This window comes from Dioscorea cayenensis, chromosome 4 (genome assembly GCF_009730915.1).
Source record: "Dioscorea cayenensis subsp. rotundata cultivar TDr96_F1 chromosome 4, TDr96_F1_v2_PseudoChromosome.rev07_lg8_w22 25.fasta, whole genome shotgun sequence".
NCBI classification, from domain to species: Eukaryota; Viridiplantae; Streptophyta; class Magnoliopsida; order Dioscoreales; family Dioscoreaceae; genus Dioscorea; species Dioscorea cayenensis.
In genome coordinates, this window is record NC_052474.1 from 8,503,430 (window position 1) to 8,527,611 (window position 24,182).

General features: G+C 30.5%; 1 protein-coding gene across 1 annotated transcript; it reads left to right on the forward strand.

Annotated features, from left to right (window-relative positions):
- Positions 1–9,836: 9,836 nt before the first annotated feature.
- Positions 9,837–12,132, forward strand: LOC120257948. Its single transcript, XM_039265256.1, has 7 exons — positions 9,837–10,037; positions 10,135–10,252; positions 10,414–10,502; positions 10,602–10,648; positions 10,728–10,816; positions 11,173–11,306; positions 11,392–12,132. The coding sequence occupies exons 1-7, from the start codon at positions 9,939–9,941 to the stop codon at positions 11,965–11,967; spliced, it is 1,152 nt and encodes a 383-aa protein (XP_039121190.1). The 5' UTR covers positions 9,837–9,938; the 3' UTR covers positions 11,968–12,132.
- The last annotated feature ends 12,050 nt before the right edge of the window (positions 12,133–24,182 follow it).

The window sequence follows — 24,182 nt, forward strand, 5'->3', positions numbered from 1 at the left end:
ACGTCCTCTTGAAAGATGCATACAAACATTTATCATATAATATATATTTACGTGTATACCTTTTATAAATGCTATTCATACATGAACAATGATTGAAAGAGATTGAAGTGCATGCTTAAGTTTATTTTTTTGTTAATGAGGATTTGCAATGTTATTTATTATTGATCCAAGGAAGCTTATGTTTTTTCATACACCTGTCTTCTGCTTGAAAGTGGTATTTTACCAACCTATCATAATAACATAATTATTTTTTATGTAGGTCCTCCCATTAATTAAATTACATTTATTTTGTACCAATTTATTAAATAGCCACCTCTCCTACTTTTGGTCCTCGGAATTTAAATATCCTTTCACTTATTAAATTCTTGTGGCGGCTTGTGAGAGATTTTTTCCCCTCGATTGAACTTTTTTCAATGTATATATTCTCTATAATGACCTTAAAATGGTTTATTTATTAAAACGGTTATAGAGCTATTTTATAAAATCTCATGTTAGCATTTTTCCTATCTAACTCGGCACAAAAAAAAAAAACTAAACAAAGCTTCTTTTGAAGTTTTTAGGCCTTGTTAGTTTTTTTAAAAATACTATTATTTAAATTTATCAGATTTTAATATTTTAAAAATATCATTTATTTTTAAAAGTTATTACTATAATGTTTAAAATGGCAAGCATTTTTCGAACTTATCTGTGTCTTTATTTGTCTTAAATTTATTTATTTCCATAAAATTATTTTTTTAAAACCTTTTGGACTTTTTTAAATTTCTTTTCACATATATAATTGCATATAAGCATTTTAAATTGTATAATAATTAATATAATTTAGAATATTTATGTGTGGTTATACAAGCAAGAGAAATTTAAAAATAATATGCATGAATAGATTATATATATATATATATATATATATATATGCAAACATCATCTGGGACGCTCACAGTAATGTCCCAGATAAACAAAAGTTTGAGAGAGAGTTGAGAGGAGAGAGACAGGAAGAAAGACTTCGGTAATCAGTAACATCAATAGTACCAAACCACTGTATCATCTCCGATCGGGTTGATGTGTTGTTCCTTGGGTGTAATTTAAGCTTTATTGATTCTGACTATAAATCTAATAAAAATCATCTTGGATGATTAAAATTGATTCAGTAACTATTATGATGGTGATCTACGGTTATGATCAAAATACGGTGCATCCCACTTTTCACTATATATATATATATATATATATATATATATATATATATATATTAAATTTTAAACAAATAAAAACACAAATAGATTTTGAAAAATGAGCAACAATGCTTACCATTTTTTTTAAAATAGAAATGGTTTTATGTTCTCTTCCCCAATGAACACTTTCTGCTAGCTCAGATTTTAACGAAATGGTTCTACTTCCTTGGCTATGAATATGTATCTCATTTTACATCTAATTATAAAGAAAAGTGATACTCTTTATAATTCTACTCCACTCTGTTGAAAATAAATTAAATAAAAATAATAAAATTACTATATTAAATAAAAGTAATGTTGAGTGATAATAATAAACAATTTGACTAGCCAAACATAGTTCATCAAATATTTTTTCTTTTAAATTTTATATATAGATATATTTTTATTGAACTTATCAATATATAATAATCATATTTTTAGATATTAATAAAATAATAAAAATAAAAATGAAACAAAAAATGTAATTGTTCTCTCAAAATCTCTTAAAAAAACATTTAAGGTTGCGTGGACTGGTGAGCTTTCTCGCTTTCCTCGATCTCTTCTAAGTTTATGTTTTGTCTTTCATTATAGGGATTTATCTTTTTTTTTTGTTTTATATTTGATTTAATTTGTATATTTTTGTGTGATTATTTGTTGTGTAAAAATATTTGATATTTGTTAAGTAATAGTTGGCTATTTATTAAATATTTATTTGATTATTTGTTATAAAAATTATTCTAAAAATTAGTAGATATTTGTTGTGATTAATTGTTATGAAAATTTTGATTATGAAAATTTGATTATTCATTAAATTATGTGTTGAATAATTATTGCATTTAATAATTAATTTAATTGTGAATTTGTGTAGAGTTATTTTTTAACTGTATTATTTATTACTTTAGTTAAATTTGGTTGTTTTGCAACTATAAAAAAATTTTAGATGGATATATGTTTTATATATTTAAAATATTGATTATTAAAATCTCAAGTTTGAATTAATAGAATTGTTTAATATTTATAATTTTTTTAAGAAAGAATTACTTACAAATCCCTGAAAAATTTCATTCTTCCCGGACAATACCTCTGACATTGAAAAAAATTCCCAAGCAATCTCTTCTTTATTAAGCTATATACTTTTTAGTCCTCAATGTTACCTCCATCAATGTGTTTTTTGTGTATTTTCACAAATACCTCTATCAAATGAAAATTTTTCATAAATACGACAAAAAAACATTTTGTTTTCAAATTCCCGCTAGGTCACATCACCTTTTGGTGAGTTGTACAACTAAATTTATAGAAAGATTCCCTGCAGTTTTTTGTCATATTTTTTTTTGTTTATTATACAAGTCTTCCGCCTTCTTCTCTTTTCTTCTTCTTCTTCTTCGTCTTCTTCTTCTTCTTCTTCTTCTTCTTCTTCTTCTGGAGGCTATGGGAAGCACTTTTTTGGATTTTCCTTTGTCTCAACCTTCGCTAATGGAGTTCCGGTGTGTGGTACTAATAGTCGAGAACCGTATAGCTATGAAGGTGCTCATTCGTGTCACCCTTTTTGTTTATTTGTAAACGTCCCATTTGTTTTTCTAAATGTCATACAAGTGTTGATCATCAATAAAAACTTTCTATGTTGTGGCGCGTTACAAAGGAGAATGATATGTGCTTCAATTAACTATGTTGCGCACTTTGGAGACCATCATGGGTGATATATGTGAGCATTGGGCTCTACACACTTGTCAGGTATGAGTAAAGTTTGTAACACGGGACTAGTACAGAATGATTTACCCAATTGAAATGGAAACGGACTTTTAAGCCATGTGTCACATATACCATATGTTCAACAAGAATATCATGGATATCACCTTCGCAGAAGTGATTAGAGTAGTGGATAAAACTCGAACACCTTATTCCCATTGTAATACACCAACGAATGTTGGTGCTAGTTACTTTTATGTGTTCCTATGTATTGCTTCGATGATTCCATGTATGACTTTTGATACCCTAAGTATTATTAATAGTTTATGTGTATTATAATTAGTTTGTGTTTAGAATACATGATTTCTATGTATTATGAAATGTTTCCGTTTGGTTTTATATGTTTTTCAAGTAATGTATGTTGTCTCTAGCTTGTTCTTCTTGCTATTTTTGCATTATCACACAGGGAGTCATTCACGAAAAGCATGACCCATGACTTGGAGACTTTCCTGTCCCAACATCCTCTCGTGGGGCTTCTGAGCATTGTTGGTTGTTCTCAACCATATGATGGATTCATAAGAAAATTAGGATAGTGTTTTCATAGTGCTGAACACTTCAAAGATGACATTGGTAGCCTCGCCATAAGTCAGAATTTTGACTTTATCTTTTATAAAAAAAGATAAACTTTGCATGACTGTCAGGTGCGTTGCTTCATATTGCAGTGTGTGCAGGTATCAAAAGATGGCAATTTAGACATATTCCTGGTAAAAACAATACGCATACATGGCAAAAGAGTTCAATGATGCAGTCAGTGAACTTTGTGTCTACATTGGCATATGCATGCTATTGGTTGTTCCACAAGTCCGATGTTGTAACCACTGCTCAAACTATTTGATTAAGGGCGTGCGCTGGTGCAAGATGTACTAAAACAAGGCGGAGTCTTTAAGTGCTTGGATCAAAGAGATGCGTCATCTGTTGGTGGCGAGATTCCATAATGTTAGCCTGTATGTGTATTTTCAGAGCATTTGTGTGTACTATGGATAGTTTATGTGTATTATTAAATGTTTGTGTGTATTTTCTTGCTTTTGTGTGTATAATAGCCGGTTACTATGCAATATACCCAACTAATGTTTATCAGACTACGTTTGAGTTTATAGTATTAATTGTTTGTGTATCATATATAGTTGACCTGTAGTTGATATGTTAATCTATAGGGTTAAAGTTAATAACATGCTGGCAGACAGATGCAAACTATCAAACAGGTGAGAAACATACCTTTGTCCTGAGATACACAAGAAGGTGGAACAAATTGTAAAAGACAATCACCATCTAAGAGTAGGTCTATCCAACATTGACAACTACGAAGTTGTCGACGAGAACAATAGCGCAGTCAGCTTGTGAATATGGAAGTGCTCCTGCAGAAGATAGGAAGTGCATGGCCTCCTATGCAAGCATACATGTGTGGTAATCATACAAACAAAAGTGAATGTGCATTGTTACGTTAACTATTAATTCACCATTGAATGGTATTGTCGTGTATATGCAGAACCCATATACCTGATTCTTGACCATGACAAGCTAAGAAACGACTTACGTAAACTCCGCATGAGGTTAGCAACAACAAAGAAAAGACTACACCATCCACAATTGAAGAGAATCGAGTCACAAGCATTTGATGTCTATGATTTACGCTGCAATTGGTGCCATGAAGTTGGTCATAATTGTCGTTCATGTAATGCAATCATAGCCGACTGAACGCATTATGCATAATATTGGGGGTTTTTGGGACAAGCATTGTTCTTGTTTAATTATTACATATCTGTCCTAAGTATTATGCGAATGTCTAGTGTATTATACCATTTTCCTGTTTATTATCTGCATTTAATGTAAAGTTTTGTTCATACGTCAGTAATTATTTTTATTTCAATATAATTTTTATGTCTCTCATGTAAAATTCATATATTAGTTAGACAAGCAATGGTAATGTCTTCATATAAAATCTCAAACATACAATTCTTTGTTTTAGTAACACTCGAAAGCAGTGTTTCACAAGGAAAACGCCTGCAGGAAAGAGGATCTCCATATTCTCGACCACAATAAGAAGAAGATGAAGTGGTGCACCGGAAGCAAAGAGAGGGTTTTTGAGGATCCCAACGCATTAAGGTGCCAACCATCCAACTGTCCACGTGTCGCTTCCCAATACCCGTTTGTGGGAGTATTTTGGTCATTTCACCGTTTGTGAGGACATGGTAGTTTGGTAATATTCATGGGCACTTAACTGTGTTTTCTCAATTATTAGACTGTGTTTGATTGGCAACATGGAAAATGACTAGAAAAGAAAATTTTTCCATGAAAAAATTTTACATGGAAAATAAAAAAATAATCGTTTGATTTACATTATTTTCTAGCTAGAAAATTATAAAATTTCTATGGAAAATTCAGATTATGTTGTTTGATTGCCCTTATTTTCTCATTTATTGGTTGATTGCATCAATTTTCCCTAGAAAAAGTCACATTTTTCATGAAATTTTTTCAAGAATTATTAAAATTATAAACAACGCTACGTGGAATTGAATCTTACTATCAAAAACGCGGGATCTGTTTACTGAATTGGATAAATTTATTTAAAATATTATCAAGTTATATAATTTATCTTTTTTTAAAAATTAGAAAAAAAAACTTTTCTTTTAAATTTTTAAAAGAAAAGTTATTTTAAATATTTCAATCGCACATTATTTTTTCACATAGCCCTTTTCGTTTTCCCTGGAAAATTTTCTCCAGGGTGGTGGCAGGAAAATTTTTTTTACTGATTTGAGAGAAAATAGAGTCACGTGATAGAGTTTGTGGAAAAAAAATTTTACAGAAAATTTTGGCAAACAAACAACCTATTTAGTTAAAAAATGACCCGTGGAAAGTTTTTTCAGGAAAAAAAGAGCAATCAAACACAACCTTAGTAAAATTTAGGCTGAGAAAGTAATAAAATGAGGAATTTATTAAGGATAAGCAAATTTGAATGGATTTTTTTGGGGATAACTAAACTATAGGGGATTATATGTTACCTCTTTATTTTTTAAAATTTGAATTCAATACCCTTTTAATTTTGTTTGCAGGTACATTGTTTATGATAAAAGTTAACAAATAAGGGCTAATTATAAAATAAAAAAAACCCTATATATTATATAATATTTTGAAGGTATAAAATTAGAAATTCATATATTATTGAAGTATATTCAAAAACAAAATAAATAAATAGGTGACCCAATATGAGTGAGAGAGATGGGTGCGTTTTAGAAAGATTCAAAATACTAATCATATGACCACATGCACTGCACGTGAAACATCACAACTGCATCCAAATAGCAGAAGGATTTTTGTAATTATTCTTTTTTATAAATAAGTTAAATCTCGGTTTTCCTATTTATTTTTGTAATTTTAGTATTTTTCGTACATTTTGAATAAAAAGGATCGAAACCAAAAGTAGGTTATACGTTGCTGTCGGCCTGTATTAAAGTAGAGAAAATTACTTACATACCCCTATACAAGTGACTATAGGTACTAAACACCACTCTAAAAATTAATTTTGTTCTTATCCATCAAAAAGAAAATTCTATTTCTTTAGATATTTTATGGTTAAAAATAAATATATTTTTTTATATTTATTATAAAATGACAAATTATCTTTGATTATTATTATTTTTCTTTCGGGAATTTTATATTTAACTCAATAAAAAAATGTGGAAGGGTGAATTTTTTTTTTGGGTTAGAAAGAGAAGTAAGGAGTGAGGAAAAATGTAGCGTGTATTTTTACCAATTTACTCTTTCTTATTAAATTTTTGGGGGAGGAATTCTCCTAAAAATTTTATATTTAACTCAATGAAAAAATGTGGAAGGGTGAATAGAAAGAGAAGTAAGGAGTGAGGAAAAATGTAGCGTGTATTTTACCAATTTACTCTTTCATATAAAGTTGATCATAATATTTTTTTTATACTAGGTATATTTTATACAAACTTTGTTCGTATTAATATTAATATTAGTAATAATATTATTTTTATAATATTATTAATAATATACAAATAATAATATTGTTAAATAATACTCTAATCACTCATTGTTTTTATAATTTTTATATTATTATTATAATTAAAAAATAATATTAATATTAATATTAATATTAAATTTACACATTAAAAGAAATAAGAGCAAACAAAAAATAATATGAGAGATAAAATTCGGTTTTAAAAGGACATTATGGTAATTTCTCAAATTGATGACCTGTAATTTGGTTTTTTTTATAGGAATTTAAAGTTTAAAATTTTTGTTGAATAGTCTCACCCATTCAAAAAACAACGATTTGGAGGGGTGGTATATGAGGGGTTTGGATGGATGAAACACCCCTCCACACTCCTCATTTTCCTTACTTCCGCAACCAAACAGATATCACTCCTTCTCACTCTTTCTTACCCCTTCCAAAATGGTCTAGCCAAACAAGGGGTTACTCTAAAGGCATTGAGTCCTCTATATACTGTTGGTGGGGATGGTTCTTTGAGGAATAAAGAGGAAGAGATTAGAAAGAAAGTAGTGCACAAGTCTTCAAGGAGTGGGAAACACTTTCTTTGAGGCTTAATTCGTCTTCCCCTAATTTCAAACCTTGAATGCAAAATGAATTGAATGGTGAATTTTCTTTAGGATATAATGAAAACCCTTGAGTATGGTTTGCACTTTCAAACTCAAGCAAAGACAACAATGGCTTTTACAAAGTAAAAGTTTGCTTCAATCTTTTGTGCACTCAAAGAACAAAGCAAAATGAATTTGTGAGGAGTTTGTTTGTCATTCAAATTTGACTTGAATGATGATAGGGGATTATTTTTATAGGAATGAAGTGATGTTTAGTAAAGAAACACACCACTTCAATAATGATTGTCATTTAAAAAGACACACCACTTCAATAAAAAAACACTATTTCATTAATGAGACATCACTTCATTAAATAGACACACCTCTTTACTAATAAGACACCATTTCATTAATTAGGCATCTTTTCAAATAAAATAAAATAATCATTCATTAATTAATAAAATTACAAATGATAAGCTCTCATTAGTTGTCTTACAAGTGGTGCATATTACATTAATGTCTTTTCATTTTTAAAATCCTTTCACATATACAGTGTTCACATCTTTGCCGAGAAAAGGAGTTTAAACCTTAGCTCACGTAAGGATGAGGATAAAAGTGTGTTGATGTATTAACTCCACAATTGTGCATTATCAAATAATAATAATAATAATAATAATAATAATAATAATAATAATAATAATAATTAATTAATTAATTAAGAAATTTTGGTTTTTTTATAAAATAGTTTATGTTGATCTCTATGTATAAATAAATAACAATAATTTGGAGGAGTAAACAAATAAACATGAAAAATGAAAAGTAATCTTAACAGTGTTTGTTTGCATGCCCTTGCAAAAATGATACTGAATCATATATTTTTACCAAAAATCAATGAAAAAAAAACAAGAGTAAATTGGTAATTACCTATTTGTATAAGGATATGCAAACAATTCTCTTATATTGGAGTAATGAAAAAAATACAAAAAAAAAAATAACAAGTATAAATCCGAATTAAATATTCAAAATATTATTAAAAAATATTTAAATGTATAAATATACTTTTTTAAATATTATTTTTATTAAAAATTTATTTATTTATATTTATTCTGAAACTCATACTTCTCGTTGATATTTTTATTATATTTTAAAAAAAATGGATTTTTAAATTATTATTACAATCGGAGTACTATTTCTCTAGTTATCTCTTTTAGGAAACGTTTCCCTGAACCTGTGTTCCCGTTGCGGAAACGTTTCCCAAACTAGCAAATCGAACCAAAGCGAAGATTCTACGTATCCCGTTGGTCACGGGCTCGATTCCCAAAGTTCTCAATAAATGCCCCCAAGCGTGCACGTTATTACGAGATTGCCATTTAGACTTTGACCTCATATTCCGCACCCAATCTGTTTCATTCAACTTCGAAGTCGGCAAATCTCTGTCCGTGTTTATGGATGAATCCTAGCCGTCCAATCAGATCAATCATATAACGCCTCTTTAAGATTAGCAAACATTAATCAGAGGACAGGGAGGAAAAGTGGCGCACTAAAAAGCTGATGATGGCCCATCAAAAACGGACCGTTGTGATCATCAAAAGAAGAGGATTTATATTTTTTTTTACATATATACCCCTAGTGTACGAATTGATTTACAGTTTTGTTTATTATTATTTTTTGACTTTTTTGCAATTTAATTTATTAAAAAAAATTGGACTATAATGTAAATGCCATATTTATTAAAATTCCAGTAATTTTTTAATCAACAATTACAAATGTTTTTTTTTGAAGTCTATGTTTTTTAAACTTTTTATCAAATTAATACATGTATACTTTTCCAGTAAAATAATCAATTGACTTTTAATTAATAAAATCATTATTTCTCTATGCAATTTATCAATCCTTTTATATAAACATATATGCTATTTATATAATAAATAAAAAAATAACACATTTATTTAGGTTCACAATGAAATCAACAATATCCTTTAAAACAAAAATAAAATAAAATTTAACTCAAGGATATACACATAATTACAACTTATATTATATCTATAAAACAATTTCTTTTTTTTTTGAAACTTTAAAAGAGAAAATTTAAAACTTTTACGGGGTATAAATGAAAACAAATATATATATATATATATATATATATATATATATAAAAAGATGACAGACAAAAGAAAAAGCAGCCGACGTTTTCCGTAACGTGTATGTTAGAGCCGTCAAAGTAAAAGAATATCACCGCAACACGGCCGTCCTACTCTAACGGCCTCCGTCACGTCCCGCCTATAAAACCCCACCCTTCCTACTTTTTCTCCCACTATTTCACTCTCTGTCTCTCTCTTTCTTGCTTCTCTTCTCTTCCTCGGTTTCATGGAAGCTCATCAGATCTTGGGTCACTGAAAAGATCAACAAATTAGAGATTTTTTACTTCACATGGGAATGGAGAAGAAGGAGCATCTCAAGAAAGATAGAGAGAGAATAGAAGCTGTTCTTCAAATCCTCAAGAAACAAGCCCCTCTTACAGTCAAACAGGTTCTCCTCCATCTTTCTTTCTACTTTTTTTTTTTAAAAAAAGAAATTTATATTTATTTTTTTGAAAAAAAATATTTGGTTATTTTCTTAACAATAGGAAAAGTTTTGCAACGATGCATGTGTTGAGAGGTTCTTGAGAGCCAAAGGAGACAGTGTGAAGAAGGCTGCGAAGCATTTGAGAGCTGTGCTTTCATGGAGAGATAACATTGGAACTGGTACTACTACTTGTGTGTACTTGTTTTCCAATTCTAGCTTTCTTCTTTTGTGTTCTTTGTTTTCAGGGAATCTTTTTCTTTTTCTTTTTCTTTCTTCTTTCTTCTTGTTCATAATAGTTGATTGATTTAATTTAGTTTAATTTCTTTATAAAAAAAAATAGAGCATTTAATAGCGGATGAGTTCTCAGCCGAGCTTGCAGAGGGCTTGGCCTACGTGGCTGGTCATGACGATGATTCCAGACCTGTTTTGGTATTCTTATTTCTACTGTCCACCATCTGTAAATAATTTCTCTTCTTCTTTTTCTTTTATTATTTATTTATGTAAATATTTATTTATTTTTTTTTGCAGATTTTCAGGATAAAGCAAGACTACTTGAAATCCCATTCACAGAAATCGTAGGACTGGTCACTTCCCTGTTTTTTTTTCTCAACTCTTTTTTTCCTTAAATATTTATTTATTTATTAATTTCCCCAGGTTTGTGAGGTTCCTAGTCTTCACTATTGAAGTCGCTATCTCCACCATGCCCAGATTCATTGACCAGTTTGTAATCATCTTCGATGCAAGTAAGTACCCAAATCTCAAAGCCCAACTCATCCTTTTCCTTTTTACTTTTTCAAACCCATATTAACACCCAACCAAAAAAACAAAAAAACAAAAAAAAAAACTCGGTCGGTCTTCGGGTGCGCATGTGCCGCGAGTTCTGCCGGCACACACACTTGTGTCAGTAATGTGTTCAGACACACACTCTCAACACCATGTTTGCAGCATTGTGCTTCCATCCTCTCATAAAAACATCCCCCCACTCACATTCCTCAACCCCCACTTTTTCTCCTTCTTCCTCAACTGGACCCCACTCCCAACATCCACTTCCTCTAAAAAATTTTCAAAAACCAAATTCCTAACCCGCCCTTTTTTACAGATCTTTTCAGGTCCGCCTCTCAACTACTCAACCTGGTCATGGGCACACTCAAGATCACCTCAGACTATTACCCAGCTCGTCTTCACAAAGCCTTCATCCTCAACCCTCCTTCCCTCTTCCCATATCTCTGGAAAGTAAGCACCATCCTTTTCTCTCTCTCTCTCTTTATATATATATATATATATATTGAGTAATCACTGATAACTCTATGGATGACAGGGAGCTAGGCCATTTATAGAACTATGGCCAGTAACCACACTAATATCATCAACAACAATGGAAGAAGATGATGATCCAAGAACACTATCAACATCAACGGTCAACCGGAGCACCACCGGCTCAGTTTCATCACGTTTTTCATTCACTGTCTCCGGCCATGATTCACTCAAACCATGGTATCTCAACACGGTTGCCGAGCCATCCCCATCTCTCATTGGCTTGTCTCCACAAACAGCGAGGTCTTACTCGTTTGCCTCGCCGTCGGTGAGGTCAACGCCGGTGAAGACACCGCAGCGAGTAGCACCGCGCACGCCGAGACCATCGTTCTTGGCGTCGCCGGCGGCGGCGCTGTTTAGTATGAAGAAAGAAGGGCAGCAAGGTGGGAAAGAGGTGATGTTTTTGCCTTATTTGAGGCTTTATAGAAGGCCTTATGATGAGATGGTTTATAGAGGGAAGATGAAGCCACCGCTTGGTGGGCTTGTTTCCATTGTGGCGCCGCAGCATTCCGGCAAACAGATTGTGCAGCCGCCGCACTTGCTGCGCCGTGTTGGCACTAGTTATCAGCAGAGATTTTGAGATGGGCGTTGGTTGGTGGTTGTGATGGTGGTGGTGAGGGTAAGGGGGGATTAATGTGTAATAATTTTGGGTGTGAGATTAATGAATAAATGTGTAGTGGCATTTGATTAATTGTATACATGATTGTGCTTCTGCTTTTTAATTTAGTTGTTTTTTTGTATTTTATTTATTTGTTTGTTTTTATTTTGCTTGTTAATTACTACTCAACTTTTTTTTTTTATTTGTCTATTTTTATCTAATTAATATGGATTAAAAAAATTGTTGAAGTTAATAGGTAATTTAAATTTTTATAAAAAGTTGTATTAATTTTTTAAGTTTATTTTTATTTAAAATATGTTTTAAAAAATATATAGTTTCATATAATTTATTATTAGAAGTTGTAAAATTATATTAAATATATAAGATAAATTTAGAGGAATAATATTTTATAATTTATAAATTTTTTAAATGGATAACTCAAAATGATTAAAAAAAACTTTTAAATTTAAATAAGTAAAAAAAAATAAGCGGGGGAATAATATAGAAGGTTTTTATTTTATTTTTCTCATTTTATAGATGTGGACAAGTCATCACACCGGTGCATACTCCACATATATTCTTTCTTAATTATGTTGTTGGTTGGGGTGGGGATGCCCTATGGCTATATGTATAATTAAAATATCACTAAAAATGTAATTATTAAATATACATAAATTTTTTTTGTTTATGATATAGACAAATCATCAAATCGGTACATACTCCACGTACTTTATATTCTAAATTCTTAATCACAATGAGGCGAAACTTTAATCAATGACTGAGGCTTTGTTTGGTTGGGGGAGGGAGGAGGAGTGAGGGGTGTTGGGGGGTGTGGGTGTTGTTTGGTTGAGGGAGTGAGGGGGTGAGGAGGGGTGAGGAGGGCCCTCCTCACTCATAATCCACTCCCCAAATCGGGGTCTTTTGGGGAGTGGATGCTTTATTGTTTTTTAATTTTTTTAAATAACGCAAAAATACCATTAACGCCCTTCACCTATACGTAGAATTCCTATCAGTATCCTAGTGATTGTTTGTTTGGGATCGTGAATATGTTTATCATGGCAGATATTTTTGTTAAATATGAAAAATAGTGTATGCTTTCCAAGTATGCTTTTCAGATTTTTTTAAGTTTATGAAAAAAATATGACAAAAAAATAGGAGTATGTTTGAATGATCATCAGGGTGTTCAGCATTTTTAACCAATATTTATCAATTATAATCAAAATGTTATGACTCCTCATAATTTTTTTTTCGAATAAATATTTTTCCCTAATTATTGTGTGTGTTTTATAATGTTTATCATATATTATATATTGTGTTATTATTATTATTCTACAATTGATTATTATATATATTATTACCTATTTTTATCAGTACAAAGGGCAAAAATAGTCAAATGGGACATTACACTCTTTTCTCTCCTCCCCACTCCTCTTTTCAACTAAACAAAAATAAACTACTCCTCCACACCCTCCAGTGAACCAAACACAATATTTTTCTCAAACCCTCCATACTCCTCCCCTCACTCCCCTCACTCCCTCTTCCCCTCCCCTCTCGAACCAAACAAGGGGTGAGAGTTCCACGTACATTACATTCTAAAAATTTAATCATATTATGTTTTGGAACCCTTAACCATAGATAGAGGATGGGATAAGGGCTATATAGGTGGAACCCTTGGGCCTTAACCATAGTTATCAAACCCCGACCCGGCCCGGTGATCGGACGGGCCGACTTGACGGTGACCCGTGCTTTCAACCGGTCCCGGGTCTTTAATTAGACTCGGTTATGCAATCAACCCGCTTTTGACCCGCGATTGACCCGGCTTTGACCGGTGGTTAGACCCGAGTTGACCCAAATGATCGGGACCGATTGACCCGGCTGGTCGAACCAGTTGACCCGTGCCATCGTAATCAATCGATCCTGGGTTTGATTTGTAATTTCAATTTTTGAACTTTGGTTATATATTGGATTGAGTTTGGTTTGATACTTTTGATGATAAATTTAAACTTTTTATTGTGAATTAAGTATTGCTATGTATTGATATTATGTGAAGTTTGAGCTTTTTTTCCTCTTTTCTACTACTTCCAAATCAAAGATTAGCAATTGTTTTTGTATTTTTTTCCATCAAATTATTTATTTGATAACTAATAATTCATGGATATTATTATGATATATCATTATATAATTAAAAAAACTAATTTATAATTTTAAAATTAATATTTTAAAATATTTTTATTAACCCAGTATTAACCCAAATGACCCGACGGTTGAACCAATTGACCCGTGACCCAGAGCCTTGACCGGGTCAATGCCCGGGCGGGTCTCGATAACTATGGCCTTAACCATAGATAGAGGATGGGGTAAGGGCTATATATATATATATATATATATATAAATAATTAATTTAAAATATTAACAATTAATTTACGTATAGAATTAAAAACTTAGCACTTGTTATCATGTGGGGGAGACCGTCTACATGTTCAGAGTGAAATTTTTTTATAATTCTGTCCATGCTGTTTAAAATAAATTTAATAAAAACAATAAAATTATTACATTAAATAAAATTGATACTAAATGATAATATTAAATAATAAGTCATGGTCACATGGATCTTCATAATATTTTTAGTTTTTAAATTTTTTTAGTTAAAGTGGATAGATTGTTTTTTTAAACTTTATATTTTAGATATAACAATAAAAATCTTAAAAAATGCAATAAAAAACCCCTATATGTCTCTCTCTCTCTCCATAAGCCAAAAAGTAGTGGCACTCTTAAATTCAACTTTAAATTATTTACAAATTCGGTTAAATGGTAAGTTCTATTTCTTTACTTAAACTCTTTAAATTTATATTTTATTTTTCATTCTAGAGATTTATTGTGTGTTTTTTATTTATTTATTTTATACATAATTTAATTTATTTAATACTTTGTTTAATTATTTATTATGAAAAGAATTTAATATTTGTTGATTAATTTATTGAAAATTTGTTAAATACTTATTGAATATTTGTTTGATTATTTGTAATAAAAATTTGCTGTGAAAATTATTGATTTAAATTAATATAATTTTTTAAAATTGAATTCAACACATTCTAAAATTTATTTTAATACTACTATCAGGCTACTGTGTCAGTGGTTAGAAAAATAGTTTTAAATGTTTGGAGTACTCCATATAAAAGGTGCAATTGATATTTTGTACTTATTTAAATTTATTAATTAATGATAATATATAGTTATTTGCACTCAAAATTTTAAATTTTTCATCTGCATGCAAAAAATAAAATAAAATAAAATAAAAATTTAAAAAAATGAATCCTTGTGTCCAAACCTTACAAAAGGTTAGGCCCTACGAAAGAATGAGAAGAACATATATAAGAGAAACAACTCCAAACCAAACTCAATATTGGCATCAAGGGGCTCCTTTAATGTGTATAAATAAATGAAAAAATAATAATAATAATCTCCATGACCAAAGTGGTGAGCTGTCTCATGAATGGATTTTTCTCCATAATGGAATCTATCAAAGTTCTATAGATCTCCATGGCATCTAGCCAACAAAGAATGGAGAAATAAATAAATAAATAAATAAAAATAAAAATTTTAATGGCATATCATGATGACATCATGAGTTTCTATTTAAAGCCTTAGGAAGATACCTCCATGCCACCCCCAAACTTCTTAACATTAATTTAGTATTGAGTTTCCTCATGAATTGTCCTATTGAAGTTGATTTATAGAAATTTTGTTTTAAAAAAAAACAATAGAAATCTATAGTAAAAAGTATATATATATATATATATATTCACACAGAGAATAAGAAAAATAACATACTTCAAACAATTTAACTTACTTTGTAGACATAAATAGCATCTCAATTAACTATATAAATAAAAAACTTTCTAGTTGTTTTAAAAATTTATTAGATACTATGATAAATAAACTCCAGACCTTATGTAATATTTGGATGGATTATTCTCTTATGCATGTGTAGATAAATAATTCAACAAGTTCCAAGAAAAGTAAAACTTTTTTTTTTTATATACTTTTGCAAATATATTTGTATGTTCTTTATTTATTGTTGATGTGCTTGTTTATGTTTTTAATTAGTTCTTTAAAGTCAAATGGAGTATAATTGGCACCGTATGTTCTACAACAAAGAACGTTAAAAAGAAAAAAAAGTAAAAGTAAAAAATTAAAAAGTAAAATTGATGAAGATTGATGGAAAGAAGACTACTAGAAGTAGAATATATATCAAATAATATGATTTGATATTGAACTAATGTTTGAGTTATAAGAGAGATGGAGTGTTGAGTCATGTCAAAAAGAGCAAAAGACAGGAAGACCAGCTCTGCATGGTATCTGCATGATCTGATGCGTTTTCAAGTACGTCTCCACTTCTTTCTCTGCAATGGATGCATGTCATGTCACCCAAAAAGCCATGAAAGCTGCTGTTCCATGTCATTGCATTGCACCTACACTTGTTACTGCCCCTCATCATCCCCTTTAATATTTCATTTTGTGTTTTGGTTTGAGAATCATGAGCTTCTTATTTAAACTTGTTTTAACAGCATGTGATAAAAACTAGTTTAATAATATACATATGTATCTCAGACAAATATTTCTTCAATTAAACTAAAATCACATTCTTGTCATTTGTTGTGTAGATATTTTCTTTTATAATTCATATTCAGGGATGAGTTCATCTTTGTAGTAACATAATGAACAAAATTGTAGACATGAAAAAAGAAAAACTATAGTTGTAATATTTAGACATAAATTTTGTTAAATAATAAAAAATATTTTTCAAAGTTTAGTTTGGCATAACTTTAAGGGCTCACAGCTACATTAATTTAGATTCAAATGGTGGATGATATTTTGGTATAATATAGGAAGTGTAGATATCACTATGAAAAAATAATATTGGGGAATAAGAGAAATGATGAAATATAATTAAAAGAAAATTATGAGCTAAATTAATAATATTATGAGAGCTCAAGACTCTAGGTACATAGAGAAAAGTGAAAGATGATATACTCAATATAAATTATATAAGTATATTATATAATTAGCGTGGGGTAATAATTGATAATAAGGGTAATCTTACCATTCTACTTATATAGTGACCACACCTATTAACTTATATCAAATCAAATAGTAGAAAAGTGATTCAATATTTTTAGTTACAACAAACCAATAATAATGATGTAATTTCAAATATAATATTTGTATTTACACTGTAATTTTACTTATAAATAATTAAATATAGTGAGTCCAAAGTAAAATTTGATATTAAGATTAGTCATATATATATATATATATATAATACAAAACAAAATTTATAATTTAACCCAAAAAAAAATGCATTGTTTTGTATTTGAGATAGTATGCAAATTAGCATTTATATTTTGTTTCTTATATGATTAGCTTTTACAAAAATAGATTTTTGACTATAAATATACATGCTGAAATAATATCTTTTTTGTTGACTTAAACTTTAATAATTCAATTTACAATTAATAATTACCCATGAAGCATTAATTATCCACTACATATCTAATCAAAACCTAATAATTTATCATGCAAAACTCCAACCCAAGCCTCCAACACATCACCGTGCCTTGCAAGATCTTTCCACTCCAACACCGTGCACACTACGAACACAAAAACATTGTAACTTGTGTGCATGAAATCAATGCATTTCATTGCATCAATGCACAACAAAACACACAGACCCCAACTCCTATACATGATCTTTGATACCTTCCGACAATATAATGCATATAAAATAACTCATCTTCAAATCAAAGACTTGGGAACATTAATAATATAAAAAAAGTGTAAACATATATATAAATAAATATATATATATTGCATGGGGTGGAGGGTTGGCAAATGGGCAAGATGAGTAGGAATGTGTGTGGGCATGTCTCATGCTTGTGGCTTCATTCAGCTTTGGATTTCTCAAAAGCTTCACTGCTTTCATAAAGTCAAAAAGAAGGCTAGTTATTGTTGTTTAGTAAAAGCTTCACATGGAGTTCAACTCTCACAGAGGATCTTTAGCATCAATTAAAATGCAAGTTTATTTTTTTATATGTATCTTTTAATTTTTTACTTATTGTAAGTTTCTCACTTGTCACTTACTTCTCTAGGTCCTGTTCTTCTTCTAGTTCTTGCTTCTTCTTGTTAATTTATTATAATGGGTAAATTAAGAAGCTCACTAGCCAAGGCAAACAACCACCAGAGAAATGATTCTTTAGCTGTTGGACTTGGATTAAATTAAGCCATGGAGCTTATTAATCTAATCATGGTCTTGTGTCTAAATTTAGTTACTAAGTTAAATATGCCATTTGATAGGTTTATGTTTGTTTTTAAAAGGGTGCTTAGATGGAAGTATAAGGAAATTCCTTGAATTTTCAATTGCATGATATTAACTCATTTTCGGTTCGGAAATCCAAAGATTAAAAAGGTCAATAATTGTTGATCATTTGAAATTTAGAGATTTTTAAATATTTTTATTTTTATTTTTATTTTCTAAAAATATTATTTCGGAAAGAAATAAGGAATGACAATAAGTAGAAGAAAATAAAACCTAAACATTTAAATTTATGTGGAGAGTCCAAATCGAGAATAACCACAAGTAGAGGAATATAGTAGGTGATTTCACTATGATAAAAATTGAGTACTATAGCCGGCTAAGTTTGCTAAAATTATTTTATTGTAATAAAATCCTAAAATATGTTTAAATAAGCCCTTAGTCAATTACAAAGTTGGGTTGATATCGATTCAATCTAGACCATAGCTTCACTCTAATGTATTTTTAGATGAGGGTCTGATCGGTTAAATTCTATGAACGAATCCATCGCATAGGTGAAGAGCCCCCTACGCCTTCAACGAGATCAATGATGGGTGGGAATCAAGCTTATCGCTCGATCCCTCTATTATTACCGTAGGTCCACCAAATATTTTATATAATTTAAAAAATCAGCACCATTGAGGTTTTTGGTTAGGGAAGTGGAGGAGTAAGTTATTGTTAGTGCAACCGCACTATTATTGGTATGATTTGACACATAGTCAAGATGACGTGGCAACCTGTGTGATGTGGCACAAAATGATGACATAACAAAGCATAGTGATATGACAAGAAATCTTGGCTTGGAGAAAAATATCTTGAAGATCTTGATGGAGCTATTTTTGGCAATATATTTCAACTTGAAGACTAGACCATATTTAGGTGATTTGATTGAAGACTAAATATAGATGGAGCTTAAGAAATACCTATCAATGGTATGATTAAAGAACTATTAATAATATGATTTGAATAAACCTTAATGAGGATGATTGAGGACTATTAAGGGCAAGATTTGAAGACATGCCTATTGTTGGCATGATTAAGATAATTGATTGAAGATCTTTCTTGGGAAGATTTGAAGGGCAAACTTGGGTGAATTGAAGATCAAGTTTGGTAAGTTTCATGAAGACGCACAAGGACGTGCACCCTTACGAGGGGACTGCGTGATGACGAATGAGGAGGTTGGGTAGTTGCTGGCAGTTGGGATCAGAAGATTTAGCTGCATCGACTCGGACTAAGCATGACCGGAAGGTTGATGGGCCTTGAGGTCGTCCGCAACGTAACCAGAACTTAGTTAAGTCAGCAGTCAAGGCCATGTTGCAATTCATGTTACAACAGAAGTTACAACAGCTAATTTTGGAAGGTTTTTAAATTAGTAGCCGCGGAGATTCTAAAAGAGGTATGTGCTATATTTGGGACGTTGAGGCGTCTATATAAGCTACCTTGCTCGTAGATTGTATGTATCACTTGTGGATGAGAGTGTGTGAGCACTAGACAATCTAGAGAGGGTAGTGATCTTTATTGTTGAGAGAATGAGTGACAAGTGTTTGTACTCATTTATTTTCACCTATTTTAGCGGATTGTTTATCTCTGGGCTTGGCCCCCCAGATGTAGGTGAGTGGATGTTGAACTGGTTACCAATCTTGTGTGTCTCCTGGTTGTTTAGTTTGTGTGAGCTTTTTATGAGTGTTTGAGTGTTCTCTTAACCACAAACCACATCAGCGGAATTAACAGTTACCACTTGGTAAGAAAGGTGTTAGCATATCCCACCTAAATTTTTTTAATCCAAACAAGATAAATTAAGCTACGAGAGAGAAAAAAAAAAGGTGTTTCATTTCTATTCTTTCATTCGCAAGTAGAGTATACTAATCTAATCACAATCACTAAACTTTATTTACCACGTTAATTTTACTTTTGTGGTATGTATGGTTGATTTATTTTTCATTATTCTTAAAATCTATGTTTAAGAAAGTATATTATAATTTTTTTTAAAGACAAATTTAAAATAAAATTTCCATTGATTTTTTTGGACAAGAGGAACAGACAGCCCGAAGGCCCTGCTAAATCGTCAGGGGTGTGCACAAGTCTCGGTGGAGCAAGTGGGGATGGGGCTCATACACACATGGGCGCTGGAACCACGCGCACACAACCACCACTCACATCTCTCAGAAATGTGCCCTCAGCCAAGAATCGAATTTTTACCACTCGGTGAAGAGCTCTATCGATGACCTGTATACCAATAGACCATTTGGTTGTTGGCCATTGATTTTGTTTACTCCACTGTGTTTTTATGCTATGCTTATTTCTGGAAACTTAAAGCCAATTTAACCAAAAATATTTTAGAGACTTCACATTCATTGTGAAAGTTTTTATATTGGTCACTTTGATTAAAGAGTTTTTGAGAGTGAAATTTGTAGTTTTTCTTAATGAATAAAGTTAGTTTTCTGATGATATTTTTAGCATATTTTTAATATTATTTCTCAGCTTATAGTGGATTTTGCTTAGATAAGTTAAATTTATGCATCTAATATCATTAATTAAATAGAACTTCACTGTAATTTGATTTAAACAGTGAAGTATTTTTCTTGTTTCACAGTAGTTTTACTCTCATATTGAGAAAGTTTTTTCATATTAAATTTGGTTAAAAAAATGATAGTTGGACATGATTTTGATTACTTATTATCAATTCTCATAAATGAGAAAGAATGCAATCTTTCACGTATTAGACAATATAAAACCTGTCAACTCAAAACTAATATTATTAATTTTGTTTTATTAATTTAAATGTCTTGCTATTTCTTAAAACCAATAATCACTTTTTTTTCCTTTTGCATAGAGCAGACTAAAAATAAAAATAAATAATGAATCAAATATTAAAAGAGAAATAACAAAAGTGGTCATCATTAGATGGTAAATTGATTAAAAATTTAAAAATAATTTAAATAATTTAAATAATTATATTAAAAAAATTTTGTTAGGTAAAAAATATATGTATTGTCTATGAACAATAAATGGCCATCTTAGCCCTCGACAACTACTTAAAATCAATGTTTTAATAATCGGATCGGTTGTCGAACCGGTTAGACAACCGGTTCCAGTTCAACCGGCCGGTTCAACCGGATTTAATATTTTTTAAATAAATAAATAATTAAAATTTAAAAAAATAAAACAAAGTAAAAAAATAATTCAAAAAATAACAAAATTACATATTGCAAACAACAACAACAACACCAACATCAACAATATCATTCAAAATTTCAAACAACAACACCAACATCAACAATATCATTCAAAATTTCAAACAACACCAACATGACAACATCAACACCAACATCAACAATATCATTCAAAAATGAGGAATGAAATAAAATGCAAGTATATTTATACAACAACAACAACAACAACAACAACAACAACAACAACAACAAAATACAAGCATACAGCAACACCACCACCATTAACAAATAACAACAACAACAAAAAAAAAAAAAGACTTATGTTCTTTAAAAACCAAAATGTAATCCAACAAGTCCACATGGATAAGAAATAAAATGAAATATAATACAACAACACCTTTGGCCATCAAGATACATTTTCATCCTATGAATGCCTCCACCCTTCACTACTTTAGCACAAAAATTACAGATGAACATTTTTTCCCATCATTACTTCTTGATTCACTGATATAAGCCCATGCTGGATCAGATTTTGAATGAATAGATCTAGAAGACTGCTCAAATGAATTTTGACTTGATGGTGTCAAAGTTGATGATGGTGTTGTGCTGCCATAAGTTTCTTCCATTCCCAAAATGTAATTGCAAAGTCCTAATGTCCAACTTTCACAAATGGAACAAATCAAAAAAACCATTCAAAAGTAAACTTTAAAATAACAAAAATATGAATGAAGTTAATGGCAAAAACAATAATTAGGCTAAAATGTGCAAAACAATGTAATTCAACCAAATTAGGCTAAAATAAATTAAATGAAACACTCTAAAATTGTAAATCACATTGCAGGAACCATTTCAAGATACCAAGAAATCAGCATCAATAAATCTATAAAGACTATAATACTAAAAATAAAAGAAGAAAAACTTTTTAAATAAAAAATAAATAAAAATCCAAAATCCTGCATCACATACAAACACACAAGAGAATTGATAAATGAGCACTAAGCTAGTGAGCTATCTTTTTACTGATCAGTGATTATATATAAATAATTAAATATGACCCAATGCTTGAAACTAAGTAAAATTGAGGCTACCTTGTTATGTTAATGTTTTCATTAAATGGTGGCAAATATGAATATCACAACCAGTTAACTAGTGCTATTATAACCAATCAAATGACTTTGTAAAATCATCAATCAGAATACCATTATAACTGGTTACCTAGTGTAGGAGAGATCACGGCCATCGGCTAAAGATGAAGATAAAGGAGGTCAGTTGTCGGCTTCACCACGGAGAGAAAGAGAAAGTCGGCCGTCAGCTTCACGGAAGAGAGATTGTGGGATGGTCAGCTGATGGAGATGATTCGAATGGAGAAGACTGAAGAGTTTTTTTTAGGTCATGTGAGTGTTCAGTACTTCAGTTTAGTTCAAAGCTTCAAAACTTCAAGTGTTTAACACTTTAACTTTAATAATTTAATACTAATTAGTGGAAAACTATAAGTTAAGTAGTTACTTTAACTTTTGGTTTTTGAATTTTGATTCTTTGCCTTTGCATTGACTTTTTGGACTGGCTTTGATGGTTGATATCTTGCTTTTTGGGACAATGGGACCATTAAATCATTTGGAATCTTGGATTTGGTTTAATTAAATAATTTAAATCATCCAGTCCGGTCCAACCGGTTCACCGGTTGAACCGGCCGGTCTGGTTATTTATTGTTTGGGATGACTAACCAGACCGGTTTACCAGCCGGTTCCGGGTTGAACCGGCCGGTTCCGGGTTGAACCGGCCGGTTCGGGTTGAACCGGCCGGTCCGGTCCGGTTTTTAAATCATCGTTAAAAACAAAAGGTCACATACCATATCAAGATTTATTTCATCAAGCCCACAACCCAAAACCAACAGGCCTCAAAAGCCCAAAAATTTGGTACACGCCCCTTAATTGGATTATTTAACATCATTTTTTTCAAGGAAGAAAACAACTTAAGGACAATGACACAGTTATTAGGTGCATGCTCTACTAGCAAGCTAATTGCGTGATTGTTGTGGGGTGAATTTTTATTATAAAAAATGTATTTTGTCAAATTTGCTTTTTAAGAAATTCTAAGATTGAAATCCTTTTAAATATATTGAAATTGAATTGATATTTTTTTAATTGTAAAACTTCATCAATTTCAAATTAGCTGATAATTTTAAATTTAATTTCTTTCAACCATCATTAATTGATTTGGCTAATAATATTCAAGTTAACACTTTAAGGTGAATAAATTAAGAGCTTTATCTCTAAACTAAAATAAGTTATATGGTACTATATATTGATGGAGTTTATAATAAACTCAAGTTCGTATTTATATAGTTTTTAAAAATTAATTTGAATTAAAATTGGATTGTAATTTGATTATTGCTATCTATTATGAGTTTAAGTAGGATTAATTAATTTAAGTTTTAGTAGGACCTAATTTATATAGTCTATGACTCTAGATTAGGCATCCGATAGGAAAACTTTTGGAAAACTTTGCTTGTGACACTGTGTGATAGTTTGATGTGTTTAGTGTTAGTGTTTGATGGGTATTTAACAGCCCATTAGATTGTGAAAGTTTGTTCTGTTGATGTTTGTCTCTTTATTAATATATTAGTATGTGAATAATAAAATTATTCATTGCCTATTTATCATTCTCGCTTC

What these genes read in the sequence shown, in the direction of transcription:
- LOC120257948 (XM_039265256.1), top strand. Translation starts at nt 9,939, where the DNA reads ATGGGAATGGAGAAGAAGGAGCATCTCAAGAAAGATAGAGAGAGAATA. An exon ending in CCCCTCTTACAGTCAAACAG is followed by an intron (nt 10,038 to 10,134) that starts GTTCTCCTCCAT and finishes TCTTAACAATAG; the next exon opens with GAAAAGTTTTGCAACGATGC. An exon ending in ATGATTCCAGACCTGTTTTG is followed by an intron (nt 10,503 to 10,601) that starts GTATTCTTATTT and finishes TTTTTTTTGCAG; the next exon opens with ATTTTCAGGATAAAGCAAGA.